Here is a 21,913-nt window from a genome sequence, read left to right as displayed (position 1 = left end):
TGACCTGGGCTTGTGGGACATTTTTCCCTGGATTTAGACTGAGCAGGGTATCAGCAGTACCACCTAAGAGGCAAAATTTTCTGCTACCTCTCTTCACATTTCTGATTCATTGGCAAAGAGTTCACAGCCTTTGCCTAAGGAGAAATTCCCCATCATTTGGGCTTAATCACAACCTTAAAGTCAACAAATAAGAAACCCATTTGCTAATAGTCCTAATTTCTGTGAAGGCTGACACACTGCTGCCTTCAGGCTTTGCTTCCTGCTGTTCTTGTTTGAGAGGAGGGTGCAGAGCCAGCTCCATAAATTCATAATTCTGAGTCAAAACTCACTGGTTCAGTGCTGCTTCCTTTTGGTTATCCATGTTGGATTGGTTGGCCACTTCTGAAAACAAAATTGAAGAAATGTCAATGAAATACAAATGGAAGGTTTCTTGGTAACAAATTTAGTCATAGTCTCTCTAATTTTGGGGGGGAAAAAAGACTGTGAAATTAGATTTTGGTCTTGTCTCTTTGAAATGGGATGAAAAGCTTCCCAGGCAGTCTGGCTGCTTTAATACCTGACACTAGGCTGGATAAAAAAGTCCATTTAGGCAGTTTGCTAACGGGATAAATTTGTTCATGGCAGTTGTAGCACTGCAAGTACAGCTGAGGGTTCTCAGCCATGGATCCCTGAGGCTGGGAAGCCGAAAAGTGTTTTGGAAAAATGGACTATTTTGTTCCTCCTGATGGTAACTTGAACTGGACTTTACTTTGTAGCCACAAGGCTTTATGCAACATATTTCTTAGTGCCCCTGTCAGCCAACTGACCTCACCTTTTAGAGAGGAAATCAGGGAAGTAAATTTGTCACAGCGTTTATGAATATGAATAAGTCGTGACATGGTGAAACACTCAAGATATTTTTCTGTGGAAAGATGGGTAAACCTGCCTCTGTCTTTTTTTTTACTGTGTTGGCAGAGGAAAAATCTTCATCAGCATTGAGGTGCTGGAGGCAAACATTTTAGAAGTAACAAGCCCCAGAATAATGACATGGTCTTGATATATATTTAATATCTAATAAACAGTAATAACCAGCATGAAAGGGCTCACACTCAGTGCTGCTCTTCCTGAGTGTTTATGGCATTCCTTCTGGGAAGGATCTGGATAATTTGTATTGTCATGCCAGCTAACACCTGGGGGAGGGAGAGCAGCAAAAAGCCCTTGGATGTTTGCATGCTAATGGGGCATCTGCCTCAAACATTGTCCTGGCTGTTAACATTCCTGGAACTGGGAAATGGGAGGCTACTTTGCATTTCAGCTTTTATCCCCTGAATAATGAAAACTTCTTATGTGCTTGCTCAGCTTGAAGGAGGAATTCCCCATCTGGTATGAGAAACAGGTCCTGGAAATTGTCCACCACAACACGGTGTCTTTGGAAAAGTTGGTGGATGCAGCCTGGCTGGAGATCATGACCAAATTCGCAGTGGGAGAAGAGTGTGACTTTGAGGTAAGGATCTGTTTTCCATTTTATCCCATACTTCTGCTAATTCCAGGTAGCTGAAGGCAGGAGATGGGAGGCATATGTTGGCTGCTCACATGTCAGAAGAATGGTTTCTTTTTTATAGAATCCCAGTGGCATCACCTGCTTTTGGATGGAAAATGGTTCCATAAGCAGAAACCTGTGGATATCCCATACTTCCCAGTGGAAGGTGTCCCTGCCCGTGGCAGGAGGTTGGAACTGGATGATCTTTAAGGTCCCTCCAGTCCAAACCATTCCAGGATCATGGGATGATGGCAAGAGTAAAATACTGATCTGTGTGTTTGCACAGGGAAACAGATACAACTGTTACAGTGCTTAAATGTGTGATGGTCTGTGTATATACTTAAGTATAAATAAATACCTACTGTAGTTAAAAGAAGTTAAAAAGTACCATCTTCCACAATCTTTTCACCTGACACATTCCTAGAAGGAGCAGTAGTCTTAAATGAATGTAACTTGAAGTCAACACCTTAAAAATCTCTAAAAAGCCTCTAATGATTAGAAAGTTCCTCCAGAACTAGGATTTTTGGTTTTTTTCCCTTCCTCTTAGTGCTAAAGCCCATTAGCTCAGGTGTCTTGCTCAGGTCCACTTCTCACCAATATTTCCCTGCAGGTTGGCAAGGAGAAAATGTTGCCTGTGAAGGTTGTGAAGATCCATCCCCTGGAGAAAGTTGATGAAGAGGCCTCAGAAAAGAAATCTGATGGAGCCTGTGATTCCCCATCCAGTGACAAGGAGAACTCCAGCCAGGCAGCCCAGGACAACCAGAAGGAAGCTCTCCTGAAGGAGGATGAGAACAGGAGGGAAAGCATGAGTAAGTAGGGAGGCAGCATGGCAGTGGGTAGCAGCTGGCAGTGAGTATTGGAGTGTAGGGATGTCTCAGGCCTGGGCTGTGAATGTTTAAAGAGTGTTATGGGATGAAATCCTGGAATTGTCCATGTTAGGGCTGAATTTTGGGGGCATCACTTGGCTTTCAGCTCTTCTTACCTGTTTTAAAGCAGAAAATGTGCTGTCAGTCTAAGGTGTAATGAAATGTATAAACTTCTAAAGTATAACAAGTGTATTTAAAAATAAAAGTGAGGGGGGCAGTAAAAGTTCTTGCAGAATCAAGTTTTTGCTCTGATGTTCATCCTCAGTGCAAACCTCTCTAGCTCCAAAGCCTGTTCTTCTGCAGTCAGAGACAAGCTGTAAGTCTCTTTATGTCCCCAGTTGTCATAAAAAATAAGTGTTGGTTTTTTTTTCATTTTGGTTTATCCCCTTTCCAATTTTCAAATGCTGAGGCAAAATTCATGCAGAAAAATAATATTAATTATTTTAAGGGTTCAAAATAAAACATGCTTTGAAACCTTGTTCTCTCTTACCTGTTCCTCCTTGCTGCAGAGCTAAGCAGTGATAGCCAAGGTTTTTCCTGGCTCTGAGAAGGTGGTGTTGAAAGAAAACCCCAATAATTTGTCCTGTGTGACTTCTTAAAAATGGAATTATAAGATTCTTTAAAATAGATTTCAAAAAGTGTTTTCAAACTGACAAGAAAAGCCCAGTTTCACAGTGTGGCTCTGACCTGGAGAGCTTAATTTTAAAGGCTCATAAATGGAATAAACTGTTGGCATTTGTAAATAGCCACTCCAGCATCTGGGGAAGGTGTGTGTGTGTGACCTCCTCTGATGTGGGGAAGAGGAAACTCTGAAACCAGCCCAGCAAGCAAATAGCAAAGTCAGGAGTGGAAAACAAGCTCTACCAAACTCTAGTCCTAATAATTGCCAGCTCTTTCTGATGGTACTGGAAAATGTTCTGAGCTGTTCTGATTTCATTGCAGTGCCCTGTAGAACCAGGATGGAAAAAAAAGGTGGTGTAGAAACAATCTGGCCTTATACACATCCTTTGAAACAGGAGTTGTGCTGGGAGAGGGGCCAGTGGTACTGAATTATTTATATATACATATATTTTTTGTTGAGTGCCATACAAGGCATAGGAAGTACTTTTTACTTTAAAAATGCTCAGTGACAAAATTTACAGCAGCGTTTTTAGGCCTGGGTGTTTTAGTAAAGGTTTACCCTGGTCCATGGTGTGGTATTCCAGCAGCTGTGTCCAACTGTGCTCCTACTGGCATTGCCAGTGCAGTGCTCCAAGGTTGGATATCACGGGAATGGGGCTGCCTGCTCCTGTTTCAGCCTCTGACTCAGCTGGTTCTGGCCTGTGTTTAGTCACCTCTGTAAGCTGGGACTGTCCTTCCCTTTCTGGAAAAGATGAACCTCAGCATTTTCCAACCCAAGATTCTGGGATAGTCATAACCTAAGCAGGAAGAGCAGTAAGCACTCATCTCTTAACTGCTTGTACATATGCTTTTATTAAAAGGATATTTTACTGCTAATGCTTTTATATTCTGGGTTTTCATAGAACTTAGGTTCATGGTAATTACTGAATTATGACATTATCAAATCATTGAAATCATTATTGAGTCAAATTATTCCAGAGTGTGTTAAAATAATTGTGTAGCACTTGTTCCAGTTACACAGCAGGCTGCAGAAGTAGGGAAGTGCTGACACACTTGGTGGGTTCCAGTGCTGAACTGCACCCACAGAAGCAGGATATGGAGTCTGGGGGTTCCCAAACACACTGACCTGGAGTTTTTCTCTCTAATCACGTTCACACTTGACCACTGGGGATGTGATTTGAAGTCACTTCACGAGAGTGAGTGTTTGGAAGCAGTAACAGGCTCTGTCTGTGATGTAAGAGCTGTGTCTGCCTGTGCACACACGAGGGGGCAGAGCGAACCTTGGCAGTTTTATTAATACTTGTGTCAAACTTGTTTGTTTTCTTGGAGGAGAAAAGGGACAAAGAGAATTTCAGTCTCTCTGGTTAGGAGTCTGCTCTCCTTCAGAAGCTAAAAATAAGGCTTTATGCCAGCTTTATTGCATCATTTGTGCAATCTGGATTGACATTGTACTGTTAGGTGCTTAGGGAGTGAACTCTGGAAAATCTGCAGAAGTGAGAGGAAAGGTTAGATTGTCCTGAAAATGGATGAACTGCTGAAGGTGGGTTCTGCAGCTTGAGCTTTAAGCTGAAGGAGGTAGGTTTAGATTGGCTATTGGGAAGAAATTGTTCCCTGGGAGGGTAATGAGGCCCTGGCACAGGTTGCCCAGAGAAGCTGTGGCTGCCCCATCCCTGGAGGTGTCCAAGGCCAGGTTGGAGCAACCTGGGCTAGTGGAAGGTGCCCCTTGGTGAGTTATATAGACATTTTCTCCCTTTGCAAAGCTCTCTGCAGAGAGATAGGTTTAAATGCAGATGATGCTTTATACTCCTTGAAAAATATGTTGCCCCCTACCTCAGGGCTGGTTAGGGCCTCCATTCCCAGGATTCTTTAGGATACTGTAAAACCCAGTTTGGGAGATTTTCCTGATATTCTGGTTTAACACTGTACAGATAGTGAGGAGTAGGGTGCTTTAATCTTTTTGGTTTCCTCTAATGTGAAGACAATGTCTCACTTTGCTTTACCAGATGATCGAGCCCGTAGGTCTCCTCGGAAGCTTCCCACTTCTTTGAAGAAGGAAGAAAGGAAGTGGGTTCCACCTAAATTCCTGCCACACAAATACGATGTGAAACTGAAAAATGAAGATAAGGTGAGTTGTCTGCACGAGTCCTTTCTGTTATAACTTGAATATGCAAGTTTAATTAATCATTATCAGTGATTATACAGCACTTTCTGCCGGAGCCATGGCATTGGAAGCAGGAGAGTTGTCTGTAGGGCTGACCAGCCTGGCTGTTTCTATCTGTAATTGGGTTTTGTGCATGGAAACACCTGGTACCACACACTGAGTCACAGGGCTTTAGAGTGGTTGCTGTTAAGTGGCTCATCTCTGGTCAGGCAGTTAATGAGACCAGTTAAATCATGAGTGGCAGTTGCAGCTCTTGTTCTGAGCTGCTCCGAGTCGGAGGTAGCAGTGCTTTGGGAGGTAAGTGCTGGGTAACTGCCTCACTGCTCTGTGCTTTTTGTCAGCTCTTTGCTAATTTGACAAGAGAGGCAGTGCTGACCTCCATTTAATGAGTACCACATGTAGAGTTGTTCCTGTATTCTCAGGAAAAAAATCGAAACAAAATAAACATGAATACGTAAAAGCTTTTAAGTCAGTAGCAAGCACAAGCTGGAGGAAGGTTGGAAATAAAGCAGTGGGCTCTGGAAAGAAATCTGCAACATGAACTCATGGTTTTAACTGTTTTGACTGACTGATTCTCCTACCAATCTCTGTCTCAGTTCTGCAAGCTCTGTTTGGTTTGACTCTTTCCAAGAGAGCTTTGAAAGAGTGAGGACTTAGTGGACATGAAGCAATACAACAGTCTTGCTCTTTTTAGCTGCATGATCTGTAGCGATGATGTGGTTAGAAGCTAATCATTAACAGCCTACCTGTTTGTGATCTCCCAGATCATCAGCAACGTTCCAGCAGACAGCCTGGTCCGTACGGAGCGCCCTCCCAACAAGGAGATCCTGAGGTACTTCATCCGGCACAACGCGCTCCGCGCCGGCACGTGCGAGAACGCCCCGTGGGTCGTGGAGGATGAGCTGGTGAAGAAATACTCTCTGCCCAGTAAATTTAGTGACTTCTTGCTTGACCCACATAAGGTAAGAATTCCTAAAAGTACCTCCTTTGCTGTCACACTCGTCCTACACTCTTAGTCTCAGCGGAGACTTCAGTGCACTGGGTGGGTTTTACAGTCACAGAATCATTAGGGTTGGAAAAGCCCCCTAAGATCATTGAGTCCAGCTGTTCCCCCAGCACTACCAAGGCCATCCTTGAACAGTGTCCTCAAGTGCCACATCTACATGTCCTTTAAATCCTTCCAGAGAGGAACAGAGAAGGAAGACCCACTCTTTTGAAGGTTGACTCTTTGAGAGGTGACACAGCTTGAGTGTCTGAAAGTGGTCTGCTCTGAAAATTTGAGGTGTAACTGCCTTTTTTGAGGTTTTTCCAGTAGTTTATGTTGCTTGTCTACAAGTGAAGACATTTCCTGGTGTAGAGAAATGGAAGAGCTCAGTCCTACCTGGTAGTGTCAAGTAGTGGGCCCTTTTCATACCTACAGGAGCTGGATGTGTGTGACATCATGATGCCTGACCCTTGTATGGGAATGGACTGAGGGTTGGCAGATAGCACAAATTTTGTACTGAATACTCAAGTATCAGGGATGGGTATTTTCCAGCTCTTTGTACTGACCAGCCAAAGACAGTTAACCAACTCAATGCCATATCATGAAATCTGCAGTTCTAACATCTGTCTTTGGGTGTAGAAAGCACTGATTTGTTCATTTGATAAACTCACTTTTTTGTGGACTTAGTTGTTCTAAAACTAGAAGAGAAATATTTGTTCAGGACAAGGGGGAGTGGCTTCAAACTCACAGAGAGTAGGTTTGGATTGGATATTGGGAAAAAATTCTTTAGTGTGAGGGTGGGGAGGCCCTGGCACAGGTTGTCCAGACAAGCTGTGGCTGCCCCATCCCTGGAAGTGTCCAAGGCCAGGTTGGAGCAACCTGGGCTAGTGGAAGGTGTCCCTGGCCATGGCAGGAGGGTGGAACAGGATGGTCTTTAAGGTCCCTTCCAATCCAGGCCATTCTCTGAGTCTGTGATTCTGTGATTACAGAAGCCTGTTACCCTTAATGCATTGAGCAGTTTCATTGGAAAATACATTAAAAATATGGGCAAAAATAATTGACAGAAATATCTAGATAACCTTTATTTACCTTTCAGTATTAATACAAATTTATTCTTTCTTTAATTTTAGTATATGACTCTCAACCCCTCAACCAAGAGGAAAAGCTCTCGATCACCTGACAGAAAACTTGCTAAGAAATCCAAAACAGATGGATCATCCCTGGGGCAGCCTCTGAGCCCCACTCTCTGGTGTCACGTGCATTTGGAGAAATCTATAATTGGCTCTCCACTGAAGGTGAAAAACTCTAAGAATTCAAAAAGTCCTAAAGAGGAGCTGGAAGAGGTGATGAAAATTGTATCACCTGCTAAACTTGGTTCTAACTTTCACATTCCAAAGAGGAGTCGATTAGGAAAGGACAACAACAAACCCTTGGACAAAAAGCAAAGAGGCAAAAGGGTTCTGAATGGGCAGAAATCATCGGGGAAAGCCAAGTCTCCCAGGAAAGGCTTGAAGACCCCCAAGATGAAGATGAAACAAATGACACTGTTGGACATGGCTAAAGGTACCACTAAGGTGTCCAGGACTCCCAGGAATTCTGGAGGCACCCCTGGATCTTCCAGGAAACCCCAGAAGCACCTGCCTCCTGCAGCGCTCCATCTCATTGCCTATTACAAGGAAAACAAAGACCGGGAGGACAAAAAAAGTGCTCTGTCCTGCATCATCTCCAAAACTGCTCGGCTGCTCTCCAACGAGGACCGGGCCCGGCTCCCCGAGGACCTGCGGGGCTTGGTGCAGAAACGCTACGAGCTCCTGGAGCACAGGAAGAGATGGGCCACCATGACTGAGGAGCAGAGGAAGGAGTACATGAAGAAGAAGAGGGAGAAGCTGAAAGAGAAACTGAAGGAGAGAGCGAAGGAGCGGAAGGAGAAGGAGATGAAGGAAAAACTGGAAAAACAGAAGAGATTTGAGGACCAAGATCTGAAAGGGAAGACATTGCCTACTTTCAAACTGGTTGATACTCCAGAAGGACTTCCTAACACGCTCTTTGGGGATGTGGCCATGGTGGTGGAGTTCCTGAGCTGTTACTCAGGGTTATTGATGCCGGATGCTCAGTATCCCATCACGGCCGTGTCCCTGATGGAAGCCCTTTGTGCAGAAAAGGGAGGCTTCCTGTACTTGAACCGAGTACTGGTGATTCTCTTGCAGACCCTGCTGCAGGATGAGATTGCTGAGGATTATGCTGAGCTGGGAATGAAGCTCTCTGAGATCCCACTTACCCTGCATTCCGCTTCCGAGCTGGTTCGCCTGTGCCTGCGCAAGTCGGACGTGCAAGAGGAGAGCGAGGTCTCGGATAACGTAGATGAGAGCAAGGATTCGGCAGCTTTTGACGATAACGAAGTACAGGATGAGTTTTTGGAGAAGCTGGAGACATCTGAGTTCTTCGAGCTGACTCCTGAGGAGAAGTTGCGGATCCTCGGGGCGCTGTGCCACCGGATCCTCATGACGTACTCGGTGCAGGACCACGTGGAGGCCAAGCAACAGGCGTCGGCCGAGCTGTGGAAGGAGCGCCTGGCCGTCCTCAAGGAGGAGAACGACAAGAAGAGGGCAGAGAAACAGAAGAGGAAAGAAATGGTGGCCAAGAGCAAGGAGAACGGCAAAGATGAGCATATGATGGGCAGGAATGAAAAGAAAAAAGAGATGATGAAAATGGAGCACCGGGTGGAGATGGAAGCCGACGACATGATCAGCGCTGTGAAGAGCAGGCGCCTTCTCGCCATCCAAGCCAAGAAAGAGAGGGAGCAACAAGAAATACAGATGAGAGGTAAGAAAAATACCAAGAGAGTGTGTCGTGGAATAACTTCCTGGCAAAATTCATGGCCTGTTTTCAGAAGCATTGCCTGGTTATGTGGGTTTTGCTCACTGGAGATCTCTAACTCAACTGCTGTGGTTCCTGTGGCAGCTCAAAAATCGGGAGTTCTAAGAGAAAGTTTTTTATGTGTGGGTGTCTTTTGTTCAGTACCTTTCTAATTTTGTCAGGCCAAGGAAGGTTGGACAAAAGAGTATCTGTTTTGGGAACAGAAAGCAACCAAAAATTCGTCTATGTCCAAATATCATCTGGTTCATACATGGAGAGGAGATGCTTCCTGCCTGAAAGCCAGTTCCAACAGCTGCTGCTGGCCTTGCTGCCCTGCACATTATCAGGCTGATGCCAGCAGCCCTTCTCCCACATCAGAACGACTTGCACAATAAACCTCATTTTGCAGTTTCTCACTTCAAAGAATTAGTTATGGAGCTGTGTAAATATAAACTGTCCACTCACCTCTCTAAATCATGAATTGCAACACCAAACTTTGTGTGTGACTGTGTAATGAGTGCTGTTTGCTGAGGGGCGTGGATGTGAAGAGCAGAACACTTTGGAATTACATTTTAGGGATTTTTTTGTTGTTGTTGTAAATGTGGGTACTGGACAGAGGGAGGTGGATAGCGCAACTTGTCTTGGTTATTTCTGAAACAACTGAGGGACAAACATCCCACATGGAGCCTGGCTTGTGTGCCTTAGCTGGAATGTGGGAATATCTGTTCTAGGAGACCAAGAATCCCTGAATTGTTTGGATTGGAAGGGACCTTAAAGCTCATCTGGTTCCACCCCCTGCCATGGGCAGGGACACCTTCCACTAGCCCAGGTTGCTCCAAGCCCCGTCCAACCTGGCCTTGGACACTTCCAGGGATCCAGGGGCAGCCACAGCTTCTCTGGGCAACCTGTGCCAGGGCCTCCCCACCCTCACAGCCAAGAACTTCCTCCTGTTATCCAAACTAAACCTCCTCTCTGTCAGATTAAAGCCATCTCACAGTCAGAGGTTTCTCTTTCACCTCTCTGGTAACATGTGTACACTGGGAGCTCTGACTTCTTCCAAGTTAAACCCGTCAAGATTGCAGCCAGTGCTACCCAGCTTACCTCTTAAAACCACTTCAAGAAAGCAGAAATTTATGTTTTTATTCTTTTTGGACTTCAAAAGAAGCCAATGCAGAAGTTCCTGTTGAGATAATGTGGTTATTATCAGTATTTTCTTGATAGTAAAAGTCGAGTCACTTCCATTTCCTTGTTACTGCAGCACCTACTAATTGTTCTTTGCCTTATCACTCCACAAAGGAGTAGTTCCCATACAGGCTGTCCAAAGTGATGGAGAGCTGGAAGCTTGTACAGCTAAGGGAGCCTGCTAGAGAGGAAAGTGCAGCTGAGAGTAGCTCACCTTCACTACTGAAAATGAGGTGTGGGCAGGAACCCTCTGGTTTGGTGTCTTTGTTCTCATTTTGTTTGAACAGTTTTGGCAAATGAATAAATTCAAGTGTCTGTCCTTTGCTTGGGAAAGTCCTTAAAGTCAAGTGTCTGTCCTTATCCTGTCACTTGGTGGTACCTGCTGCAACTGCTCTGTGCAGCTGGCTGGGAAAAATCCCTGTGTCCTGAATGCCCACCATGTCCCATGTGGGCAGAATTGGAGAGCTGGGTGGCAGAATGGCTTGGGTTTGTCTTTGGAGTCTTGGCTCTCGTGGGGAGGGCACTGAGGAGGAGGGAGGTGGCACTGGAGCCAGCATCAGGCAGGAAGTCTTGAAGGTGTCAAGGAGACGAGGAATTCTGGAGAGATCATATCAGTACTACCTGCTGAATGGGTCTCCTGATGTGGTTTCTGAGACTCAGATGTAAAAACTTGGCACTTGGCTGTTGCTCCTTGCTCTGATTTCTGTCCTGTGACACAGGGAGAGGTCATAAAATTTAGGGAGGAGTTGATACTTACACACTGGGTTGGGCAGCTGCTTGTGCCTGGCAGGATGGGACTGACAGGACAGTTTGCTGCAGTTGCTATTAGTTGGGTTGTTGGTGGTATTTTGTTATAAAAGCTGATCCTCCAAGTTGGGGTAACAAATGCCAAGGGTATGTTTTTCATCAGGTCTCCTCTAATCAGGATTAATTACATTGGCAGGACTTGAGAGCCTTACCAGATATTTACTAATCAACTGTTATCAAACCTGGCTTGACACAGAAAATGGCTCCAAGAGAAAGGGAGCCTGGGAAAAGTTCTGACGAGAAGGTACCTCGTCCCTGGGCCTCAGGCAGCACTTGGCCTCTCTGTGCTGCTTCTGCCTGCCCCACTCCACCTTTCCCCTTCATTATGGTCTCATTCCACCTGCTTTGGACCCTCCTTTGTGAGGCTTCAGGGTCACCTAATTGTGGCCTTACAGTGCCTGAAGGGAACCTACAGTGAAGGTGGAGAGAGCCTGAAGTGACAGGACGAGGGGAATGGCTTCAAACTGGGAGTAGGTTTAGGCTGGATAACAGGAGGAAGTTCTTGGCTATGAGGGTGGTGAGGCCCTGGCACAGGTTGCCCAGAGAAGCTGTGGCTGCCTCATCCCTGCAAGTGTCCAAGGCCAGGTTGGACGGGGCTTGGAGCAACCTGGGCTAGTGGAAGGTGTCCCTGCCCATGGATCGTGATGAGATGATCTTTAAGGTCCCTTCCACCCCAAACAGTTCAGTGATCCCATGACATGATCCTTGGCAGAAGCTGCCTCGCTTCCTGCTTCTTACCTAGAGATGTGAAAGGACATGTTTTGCTCTTTAAGCTCTTGCCAGGAGCCTGTGATGCCAGGATTTAGGCCACTTCGTATTTTTCTTTTCCCTGTTTTTTGTCCACAGCCATGGATATTGAAAGCTACTAAAATTTCAGTACTTCTGTCATGAGTGGGAGGACTGAGGTTTCTGTTTTAATGCTCTCCCACATTTCCTACAATAGGAACTAATAATAAGGACTAATTTCTCCAGACAATTTTTATCCAGGCTTTCTTCAACCCAGTTCATCCTTGTGCCTCGACTTCTTAATTCTTGATTTTTTTTTCTAGAATGGTGGGTGGAAAGTAAAACAAAAGGTTGGATGGTTGTGCCCAAAGAATATTAACTAAAATCCCCAATAGATTTTTTTTTTACCCCCACAGTGTGGTAAAATAAAAGACAATATTGGTGTCTGGATACAACAAAGGAAAGCTAATTCTGCTCTGTGCTAATTCCAACAGTGAGGATGGAGAGAGAAGCAGAGGAAGAAAGAATCCGGAGGCATAAAGCTGCAGCTGAGAAAACTTTCCAGGATGGAATTGCCAAAGCCAAGCTGGTGATGCGCAGAACCCCGGTGGGCACCGACCGGAACCACAACAGGTGGGAGAGGAAATGCCCCTGAGCTGGCAGCTCTGCCCTGGGAGGGGGCTGTGTCAGACAGCAGCCCCTGGAGAAGGGTTGATGGGGAGGGAGAATGTAGGAACTGTGGAGAAGAGAGAAGGGAGCTGTTTGTGTATATGGAGTGTAGTGAGTGGGTACATGCCCAGCTTTCTGTGGCCTTCCCATGGAGGTCAGGATCACTCGACATCAGTGCTCAGGAACCTCATTACAGTCATCTTTTCTTCTTTTTCCATATTTGTTGCACAGGAATGCTCTTAGAATGGGTTCTAATCAAAGCTTTCCACGTTTCTCAGCTGGGCTAAGATAGACACCCGTGCATTCAGATGCACACAGATGCTTCTCCCCTCAATGCAAATAAAAGCCTGTGTGTGTAACCAGCCAGCAGAGGAGGCAGGGGCCTGTTAACACACGTGTTTCCTGCAGGTATTGGCTGTTCTCGGATGAGGTTCCTGGATTGTTCATCGAGAAGGGTTGGGTACATGACAGTATAGACTACAGGTTCACCCTGCCCCACCAGAAAAAGGAAGATCTGAAGAAGGACCACAGTCCTGGAGGTATGGTCACCATGCTTCTCTGGGGGCAAAAATCCATGTTTGGGAAAGGAAACTTAACACTTGTATGTGGAAATAGTTCTTGGGACAGAAGAGCCTGCTATAATCTGACTCCAGCTGAGTTTCAGTCCTGATCATTTCTTGCTTTTGGAACATCACAGGCTGGCACTGAGTCCCTCTGCAGCAATCCTGCATGGGAGAGCTTATGAAGTTAGATCTGAGCCCTCACCTGGTGGGATTGTCTTGGACAAGGATCAGAGCAGGCATATGTAGAGGAATGGAGCAGGGCAGACCTGCAGGGAGATCCTTCATCCAGGTGTAACTTAGCAGTCCCCTTTCTCAGTGGCTGGTTGAGCTGCAGGTGTATCATTCCAAGCCCCTCCATGGGTATATTTTCTTATGTGAACTCTTTCAAATACTGACCAGCTCTGTTCCTGTACACCACTTGCTTCCAGCTGTTGTTATCTCTCAGCTGTTGCCCGTGTGCTTTCCCAGCCAGTGGGCAGGATTTCATCATGATCTCTTGGAGAATTAACAAGCAAGCGCTTCAACGAGCAAAGGTTTAAATCCACGTCAGACCGTTGTCTGAGATGCTCAGAAATACAAACACACGCTGCTTATAACTCCTTCAGTTCTCAAAGTGCATTGTCAGTACACAGCTAAAAAGTGAAACTGGGGGGGTTTATATTTTGGGAATAGCAGGAATGCTGCTCAGGAATCCAGCTGAGCCTGTGCTTTTCTCTTGCAGAGAAGAGGAAGAGCACAGGCAGCGACGGCCGAGGGACCAAACTGCCCCGCTCCGTGCCCGGCACAGACCTGCCCGCCGAGACCACCACTCCCAAGCAGGGCCAGAACTTATGGTAACACACGCTTTTGTAGCCCCAAAATACTCAGAAGTGTAGAGGTTGAGGAGTCTAGACACATTTCTTTTGCTATGAACCTGTTACTCTTTCAGTACTGAGCTGTTGGGTTGGTTCAGCAGCTCCCCAGGCCTCTGCTGCTGATGTTATCACTGTCCTGCTAACAGGGTAGCCAGTCCAAAAGCCAGTGGAGTCTTTATTCAGTCTAATCCATCAGACATAAAGACAGTATAAATTAAGATGGTAAAATGCTGCTTTGATATATTGCTGTGTACTTACCAGTATTGGTAAGTGATACTTAAAAGAAAAAAAAAGGAGGGGAGCAGTGTCAGGGTTTTTGTTTATGGTTCATCTCAGCAGACCTGAGTTGTGGCACGTGAGGCCCTTGAGCACAAGAAATTTAAGTCTTCCTGGATGTCTCTGGAGACAGGCCTATATCCTTCCTGTTCTTGTACTATGTGAGACGTGCAGAGTCCTCCTCCAGCTCCTCATCTCCTCCAGTCTTCTTCCTGGGCTTCCCAGCAGGCTGTGGTGGTGTGTCCACTTGTTTTCCTATAGCACCATAGAATTAATTTTTGTCCCTGCTGATAGCTGGGATAGCAAAGTTATTCTTCCATGCTGACAGCCTGTTATCCCTGTAATGCTTCCCAATGCCAAGCAATGTCTTCTAAGTGAATCAGATCTCCTTTGAGCACGTTTGACTGGGACTTGCTCCAGTAATTGGCCCTACCAGTGTCCTTAAAGAAATTCTCCTGTATTGTGTTGCTCTGTGTGTTAAGGAGTGCTCAGCAGTGTCCCCACCCCACAAAACACTGGCTAAGCTTTACCTGTTAACTGCCTGTGGAGGACTCTGCATTTTTTAGATAACCCTGAGAAGTACCTGCTCCTGTAGCTCCCCTCTCAGCAGGGTCTGTTCCCCAGAGTTCTCCACTGCTGACACACAGGATGGGGTTACTTGGTCTTTGAGAAATAGAAGTTGAACTCAGCTCCAAGGAATAGTTGCCAGTCAGAACTACTTTACCAAACATGTTCCTGCTCACCCACCAGGAACTGTCAGAGGCTGAAATCTGTGGGTGTCTTGATTGATCTGAGCCCCAAGCATTAAGAGATGACTCTTTGTGTTGCTCTACCCCTTCTGTAATGGCAGCAAGGTGTAGGAGATCAGAGTTCCTGTGCTTTCCTTCTCTGCCCCATCCTGCCATGAGAAATCTCCACCCCATTCTCAGTCTGGGCCTTTGCATGTCTTGTCATGTGGCCAAAATTCAGGCAATTGGGCTTTCCTGGGGAATGGGTGCTGCACAGGGGTTGTGGAGGACAGTATGACCCACACGGAAGTCCTCTGCTCTTCCTGACTGCCTGCTCTGTCTTGGTGTTCGTTGAGCAGAGATGACAAGGACCAATTCTATGAGGAAAACAGTACCTTAAATTTAGAGTGCATATTGCTAACCCTGAGGGCAGCATAGAGCCAAATTGGATGAGTTAATTAACACAGAACTCCTGTAACTTGTAACTTCAGGCTAAACTTGAAAAAGCACAGTATTTGATCTGCTCTATCAGGTTGGCCACTCCCAAGGACATGCTGAGAGAGATCAGAGTGGTGACAGAGGCAGGAGTGCTGCATGGAGTAACCAGTCGCACAGCCTGGGAGGAGCAGCTCTTGGAACCAAATCCTGGACACACTCAGTGCTGAATTATGTTCTGTTTTGTATGGAGTGGCCATAATGGATGGTGTTCTCCTTTTTGTGAAAAAGAGAGCAACTAAAAGAATTAAGAAGCTTCTTTGGAAGTTTAAAGGCAGCCAGAAGCCTAAAACACTTTCAGAGAGGTTTGCTTTAGAGTTTCCACACTAGGTGGTCAGAGCAAGTGTTGCCTCTCACCTTTGAAGAAAAGGGTTTGAGGAACTTGGAAAAAAAACAGCAGCAGCAATCACAAACATCCTGATTGTGGCTTGCATCAGGATAAGGAAGCTGTTAAAAGTAAGAAAGCCTACTTAGAACCTGTGGTTGAGTCTAAGTGAAAGAATAAAAGGGATGCTAAACTGAAGTACAGACTAAAGGGAAAACAATTTTCATTTTCCCTTGGGAAACAAACTTGCTTCACCAGATCTGTTGTTACAGGGTTTGCCTTAGGAGAAGAGGGAAGCTCTTCTCATGAGTGAATAATTGGCCAAGGGACATGAAATAAGTTACAGAAATATTCCAACCTGTATGTTCAGCAGGGAGATGGAGAATAATGCTAGAGGAGAATGGGGAAGCTTCTTTTGAGGATTTCTTTTGATACAGAAAAAAGGGATCAGGGAATTAAACTAGAAGATGGCAGTTCTGAAATAGAGAGGAGAGTGCTGCAGCTGAGGTACACAGCTCACTGCTGCCAGCTGCTGTGGATTGTGGATTGTACCTGTTCAAAGCTGGACAAACTGCTGAGAGAGGAGTTCACTGAGGAACAGGAAGCACAAAGGTTCTTGTCCTGGCACACAGGGAAGTCCTCGAAGCAGCAGATGCTGCAATCTGGAGGGGCAGGTCCCTGTGCTGCCCCTTGGCCACTCAGACATCAGACACTGAGCTGGGTGGGATTTTCTTGGCCTGGCCACAGCGTCTTTAATATCTGTCCTTTTTAGTCCCTGCTGGGAAGGACTCTAAATGCTGACAATCACAGCACCTGCTGTTTTTTCATGGGATTCTTGTGCCCCTGTTGTGCCAGGCAGGGCAACTGGGAGATGCAGTAATGCAGGTGGAGGGTCTGAGCCAGGCATGGGCCTTGAGCAGGGGCACAGAGGCAGCTTCTCAAAGGACACATAACCCCTTCTAATTCACCCTCTGCTGTGCTGGCTGCCTCTCCCTGACTGACAGGGCACCCAAAGCCATGCCTGCAGCTAAGCAATAAGCTCCCTCAGCTGAAAGGCTTTTCCTTAAAGCTCTGGAGCTGCAAAGAGCTTGTTTGCTAAGTACCTGTCTGACAGCTGCCACCTTTTACAGGTAAGCTTTCACAAAAAGCCAAGTGACAGCTTGAGAGCTGTTATTTCAGGGGATAGACAGGAACTAGAATTTTCCTCTGAGGAAATCCATATTCCTATTCCTGTGTTTTCCTCTGGGGCCATTGTCATTGATCTCTCCCATCTCAAGGACTCTCTTGAGCGTAGATGGTTATGGAAGAGTCTCCTCCTTGGCTGATTTTTGTCCTTGGACAGCCTGAGGAGCTCTGAGCCCACAGTGAAGTCCTTGGCTGTCTACATGCTCTGTTGTTTGGATGCAAGGACTCTTCCAGCCATAACTCATGATGTTGGCATGTGCATAGGAAGTTTCATTTCTTTGTGTTTTGCTTTAAGTCCTGCTGTCTGTCTCTTTTCCTAGTGGTGTGTCTGATGTGGGATTGAGCAGCCTCACAGTGCACGTAGAGCATCTTCAGCTTTACCATTTTATACTTCAGAGCAATGAGACTTTGAAATTAAATACCAAATTAACTCTGAATAGTTGTATTTCACAGTCCTGCCCCTTTTGTCCTTGAGGATGGGATGGGAGCTGGTAGGATACTGAGAGAGATAGATTTCATACTTCTGCCAAGAGTTATAAAAACAGTGTCTTAAAGAAGTGGTTCTGCTTTCAGTATTTTGCCCCCAAAAATAAGAGGGCCCAGTGTTTTGTCCTCAAAGTGCAGAGGCTGAATCATTGTACAGAATCATAAACACTTGGTTGCTTCTGTCTTCTTCAGACAGATGGCCCAGTCCCATTCCTAACCTTGTGCCCCACTTGCACAGATATTGATGCTTATTAAAAAAATCTCCCTGTTTAAAATTTCTGGGCACGTGGTCCCTGAAGAAGTGTTTGTCCATACCATAGTGCTTGGGAGCTGTGTATATCCTGGTCTTCCCTGCAGTAATCACAGGTCACACACAGCCTTTGCAGGATATTAGCATGCAGGAGACTTCTTGCTCATCCTGGTCAGAAAGCAGTTGAATTTTGGAAACAGTGGCATCTCTGCAGAGTAACTCCCGTTGTTCTTCATCTATTAGGAATTCAGCATGGTTTGGCGGGTCCCCTCAGCAGACAATTTGAGTTAACCATGAGTGGGTGCTGACAGACTCCATTCTCAAGCCTATACTCTACAGATGGAGTTCCCCTGTTTCCACCAACCCTCCAGAGCAGGTACTGGTCCTGGACTCCTCTAGATGTTGTCCTCTCGATTTCTTCATTCCCTAGTCCAGGTTTTATACCTTTCTCTGTCCCTTGCAGCCTTGTAGCCTGAGAACAGGGAGGAATTCTCAGCCTGAGTGGATACTGGGAGGTCCTTTTGACTTGCTGCTTGTGCCATTTGTCCCTTCTGTTTTGGTTGCTGACCAGTCTGGCTTGTGCTGCCAGAAACGTCAGGAGAGAATCTAGGCTGTTCTTTAGGGATGTGGGAAGCCCTTGCACCAGTCAGGATTTCTCCCTTCTAGGTCAGTTTGAAGACTTCCATCTGGTCTTGACTCTCCCAAAGGCATCTTTCCCATCCCCCTGGACTGTGTCAGGCCTTCCCCTCCCTCTTGGAAAGACTTACTATTGCCTCCCCCCTTAAAAATACCAGCCCTGTCTTACCATGTCCATGCTCCCAGCCTGGAGCTGGTTGACCCCCAGTTGGAGGTGCAGGTAGTTCCTACAGGTAGTAGGGAATGCCTGGGGCTAGTCTGGGAGCCAGGAGCTGTGGCTGCACAGAGCAGCAAAGTGCTACTAATCAGACTAACACTGGTGCCTCTGGTGTGTTTATATTTTGCACATTTGAGCTCAGGCTGATGGAGAACAGTTCCCTCTCCCAGAAATCCCAGTTCTTACTCTCAGGGTGAATGGGGAAGACTCAGGTACCTGTTGCAAATGTTCTTTTTATCTTGTCCAGTTTCCTTTTCAGCAGGGATAAAGTTGTGCCAGGGCTTTACTTCTGGCTTTATTAAAAGGATGGGAGCTGCTTTCTGCAGCTGCCCAGCAGCTTGTATTGTCTTTTCCCAAAACACTGGAGAATCCAAGTGCCATATGCTGACTCTTTCCAGTGCCTTTTCCTTTTTACAGTAAGACAAAACAGTGCAGGGAGTTCCCCCCTTGATTTGCCACCATGAGGGAAAGCTGAGAAAGCTTGGGCATGGTTGTCTTGGATATTTTTCCAGCTGGATCCCACGATCTGTCACCAGCAGTGTCTGATGTTGTTTCATCATAACCTGGGCAACCATCTCAATGTGCCTGGGAATCTGGGTGTCTGCAGGGCAGCTGGTTTGGAGCTTGGTTTATGCCATTTCCAGGTGGTTACAGATTCTGCTGAGTGAAGGAAATCTGCAGTTGCTCCATCCTGTTTCTCACAGGGAGGGATGCAGAGGACAGTGGTAACCAAGGGTTTTGATCTCAGGGTGCAGAGGGTTGGGTGTACTGAAGCAGGTGACTGGCAAGAAACCGTTTTCCTTCCATTTTTAAACAGTCCTATGTTTTATTAGAGTAATTAATTTCCTAGCTGAATGCAAGTTGTGAGGCCATTCCCCTAATACAAGCACACTAGAATTACAAAATATTTTCTTTTCAGATCTGATATTTAGTAAGTATTTCTGCCTAAAATAAGCACTGTGGAGACTGGTATTCCAAGAGGAGGCAGAACAGCATCTTTGTCTAGTTGTTGCTCAACTCATCTGAGTTTGTGCCCAAGAAGAAAAATTGGGTCTGGAATCTTCTCTGTGGCTGGTAAGGATCACAAAGTGGTCCTTTGCAGTTGTTTCCATATGAGGGTGATTTTCCAATTCCATGACTTCCTTTCTTTGAGGAGCAGTCCTCTTCTAGAAGATTTGGAATTAGTCTTATTTTCTGTAAATGAGCTCTGAAGCTCGGGTTGAATCCCTGCCCCATCAGGTGAGGAGGCCCTGTGGCATCCTAGAATAGAGTTGGGAAAAAAAAATAAGAGGGAAAGAGCAGAATTTCAGGCTGCCTTAGAACCTTAAAACTAGTTTAAATCTACAACCCAGCGTGAAAACATGATTGTACTTTGGAATTGCAGAGAGGATGCCTGGTTTAGAGAACTCTGCAAAAGTGTTCCCCTTTTAGATTGGGATAACTGCTGGTGGCCATCCCTGTCCCAAAGGATTCCTGAGCAGGAAGGTTTCAAGCTGCTGAATATGGTTTTCACACCCTGCACTTGACCTTTGAAGTTCAGGTGAACTTAGAGAGGAGGACTTGTGCACTTGCAGGGACACAGCCTGAACAGGGACACAGCTCCAGCAGCAGCAGTTGTGGGATCAACCAGGACATCCCCTTTTTAATCTGGGGACCTCTTGTTAGTGAAAGAAGAGATGATTACATCGCTGTGCTGTGCAGTGCACGGCTTGTTAATCCTTGCAGTGCATCTAACATGACATTCAGATCACTTAAACCAACTGCAGTGTAGTGAATGGAGTCCCTGGGCTAGATGACTAAATTCAAATGCCAATGTTTTGATAAACCTAGTGGGGAAAATACATCAATAAATCAGTTCTGTGTTTATTTTGATTTTATTTTTTTTCTCTCACCCTGGAATTGGCTACATTTGGGGACTGTGAAACAAGGCCAGCCTGAGTCAGAATTCTTCTACCAGCATTCCTGGAAGTGCTTCACCTTGCTCTCTGGGGATTGGGATATAGGTTACCTGTCATCCCTGCCTACTGATCCTTGGGAACCATTTAGAAGAAGAAATTCTCTTGCCACAGAGATACCTTAGCTGATGATGGCGCATGTTCTGTCTTTCAGGTTTCTCTGTGACAGTCAGAAGGATTTGGATGAGCTGCTGGATTGCCTGCACCCCCAAGGAGTGAGGGAGAGCCAGCTCAAAGAACGCTTGGAGAAAAAGTGAGCCTGCTCTTTGTTTTCCTCCGTGTGCTTTCTCCAAGGCAAAGTGTGTCCTCAGCACAGCAATCCCTGCCATTCCTGGGGCAACATCCTGGGCTGGGCTTTGGTCATTCCTGTGCTGAAAAGAGGAGGACACTGAGGTTGAGAAATTGCTGGTTTTCCTGGGCAGTAACTGCAGGTCCTTGATAAGTAACGCTGTGATCAGTGAGGAGGTTCTGTCAGTCTTTAAATTGCTCTGTGAAACTGGAACAAAGGCAGTGCTGGTTCACTCTGAGCCACAACTGCCACGTGCTTTCAGGTGTCTTTCAAAGAACGTTCTGCACTGCTGGAGCTCGTAACTCCCGGTGAAGACCATTGTCTGGAGCCTGCCCAGCTCCCGGGGCAGTGCCCTGTACTCAGAGGCTGTGTTTGATTTTCCAGGTATCAGGACATCACACATTCCATCCATTTGGCTCGGAAACAGAACCTGGGCCTCAAGTCCTGTGATGGCAACCAGGAGCTGCTGAACTACCTCCGGAGTGACCTGATCGAGGTTGCGACGCGGCTGCAGAAGGGAGGCCTGGGATACGTCGATGTGACACCGGAGTATGAAGCAAAAGTGAGTGCACAGGCAAAGTACTGAGCAAGACAAGTGTGAGCTGATACTTCCTGTGGAAGGCCTGGAGTCTTTTTGTTTTCCTCAGACACGAAGAACAGGAAAATCAGTTTTCTCATTTGTCTTTTAATTCTGAACTGTTATTTCAAGATGACACGTTGCTGGCTTGAGGGTCCTTTTGGTGTAGGTGGGTCATAATGTTGGAGCTGGGTGTCCTGCACAGCTGTTCATTTGTCCCATTTCCTAATTCTGGCAGCAGACTTCTCTATGGAGCATTAGCAGAACTCTGTAGGTGATTTTTATCTTTTACATCAGAGCCAACATGTCTTGTTGAAACAGCAGCAATATGCTGATTCCATAACCAGATGTGGTAGATACCTAATGTAGTGTGGTTATCACAGGTGTCCATTTGCAGGACATACCCACCTACACAGCACAGAGAGACATCCAGCTGTTATGGGATCATATGCTCTTCCCAACAGGTGTACTCACTGGAGAGCCTGAAGGATTTTGGAGAGTGTGTGATTGCACTCCAGGCTGGGGTTGTGAAGAAGTTTCTGCAAGGTTTCATGGCCCCCAAGCAGAAGAGAAGGAAACACCAAGGAGAGGACTACATTGCCAAGGCTGAGGAGATAGATGAAGACAAGAAAATGGCAGAAGAAGCCAAGGTATTGTTCACCTCAGGGCTCTGTTTTGGTCTTGC

At 46.1% G+C, this 21,913-nt stretch overlaps 1 protein-coding gene across 1 annotated transcript in view; it reads left to right on the top strand.

Moving 5' to 3' along the window:
• BAZ1B (bromodomain adjacent to zinc finger domain 1B) overlaps window positions 1-21,913 on the top strand; it is a 42,891-nt gene that overhangs the window by 6,903 nt on the left and 14,075 nt on the right. Inside the window, exons 3-13 of the mRNA XM_051809195.1 lie at window positions 1,339-1,483; window positions 2,130-2,328; window positions 5,010-5,131; window positions 5,932-6,129; window positions 7,283-8,975; window positions 12,218-12,356; window positions 12,801-12,931; window positions 13,677-13,788; window positions 20,517-20,615; window positions 21,036-21,213; window positions 21,693-21,878. Coding sequence (XP_051665155.1) covers window positions 1,339-1,483; window positions 2,130-2,328; window positions 5,010-5,131; window positions 5,932-6,129; window positions 7,283-8,975; window positions 12,218-12,356; window positions 12,801-12,931; window positions 13,677-13,788; window positions 20,517-20,615; window positions 21,036-21,213; window positions 21,693-21,878 — 3,202 coding nt within the window. The remainder of the gene's footprint in view (window positions 1-1,338; window positions 1,484-2,129; window positions 2,329-5,009; window positions 5,132-5,931; window positions 6,130-7,282; window positions 8,976-12,217; window positions 12,357-12,800; window positions 12,932-13,676; window positions 13,789-20,516; window positions 20,616-21,035; window positions 21,214-21,692; window positions 21,879-21,913) is intronic.

Source organism: Manacus candei, unplaced genomic scaffold (assembly GCF_025592945.1).
Source record: "Manacus candei isolate 608988 ecotype Guabito, Panama unplaced genomic scaffold, ASM2559294v1 h1tg000076l, whole genome shotgun sequence".
Lineage (NCBI taxonomy): Eukaryota > Metazoa > Chordata > Aves > Passeriformes > Pipridae > Manacus > Manacus candei.
Note: the sequence above shows the minus strand (reverse complement) of the source record. Positions and strands in the feature narration are given on the sequence as shown.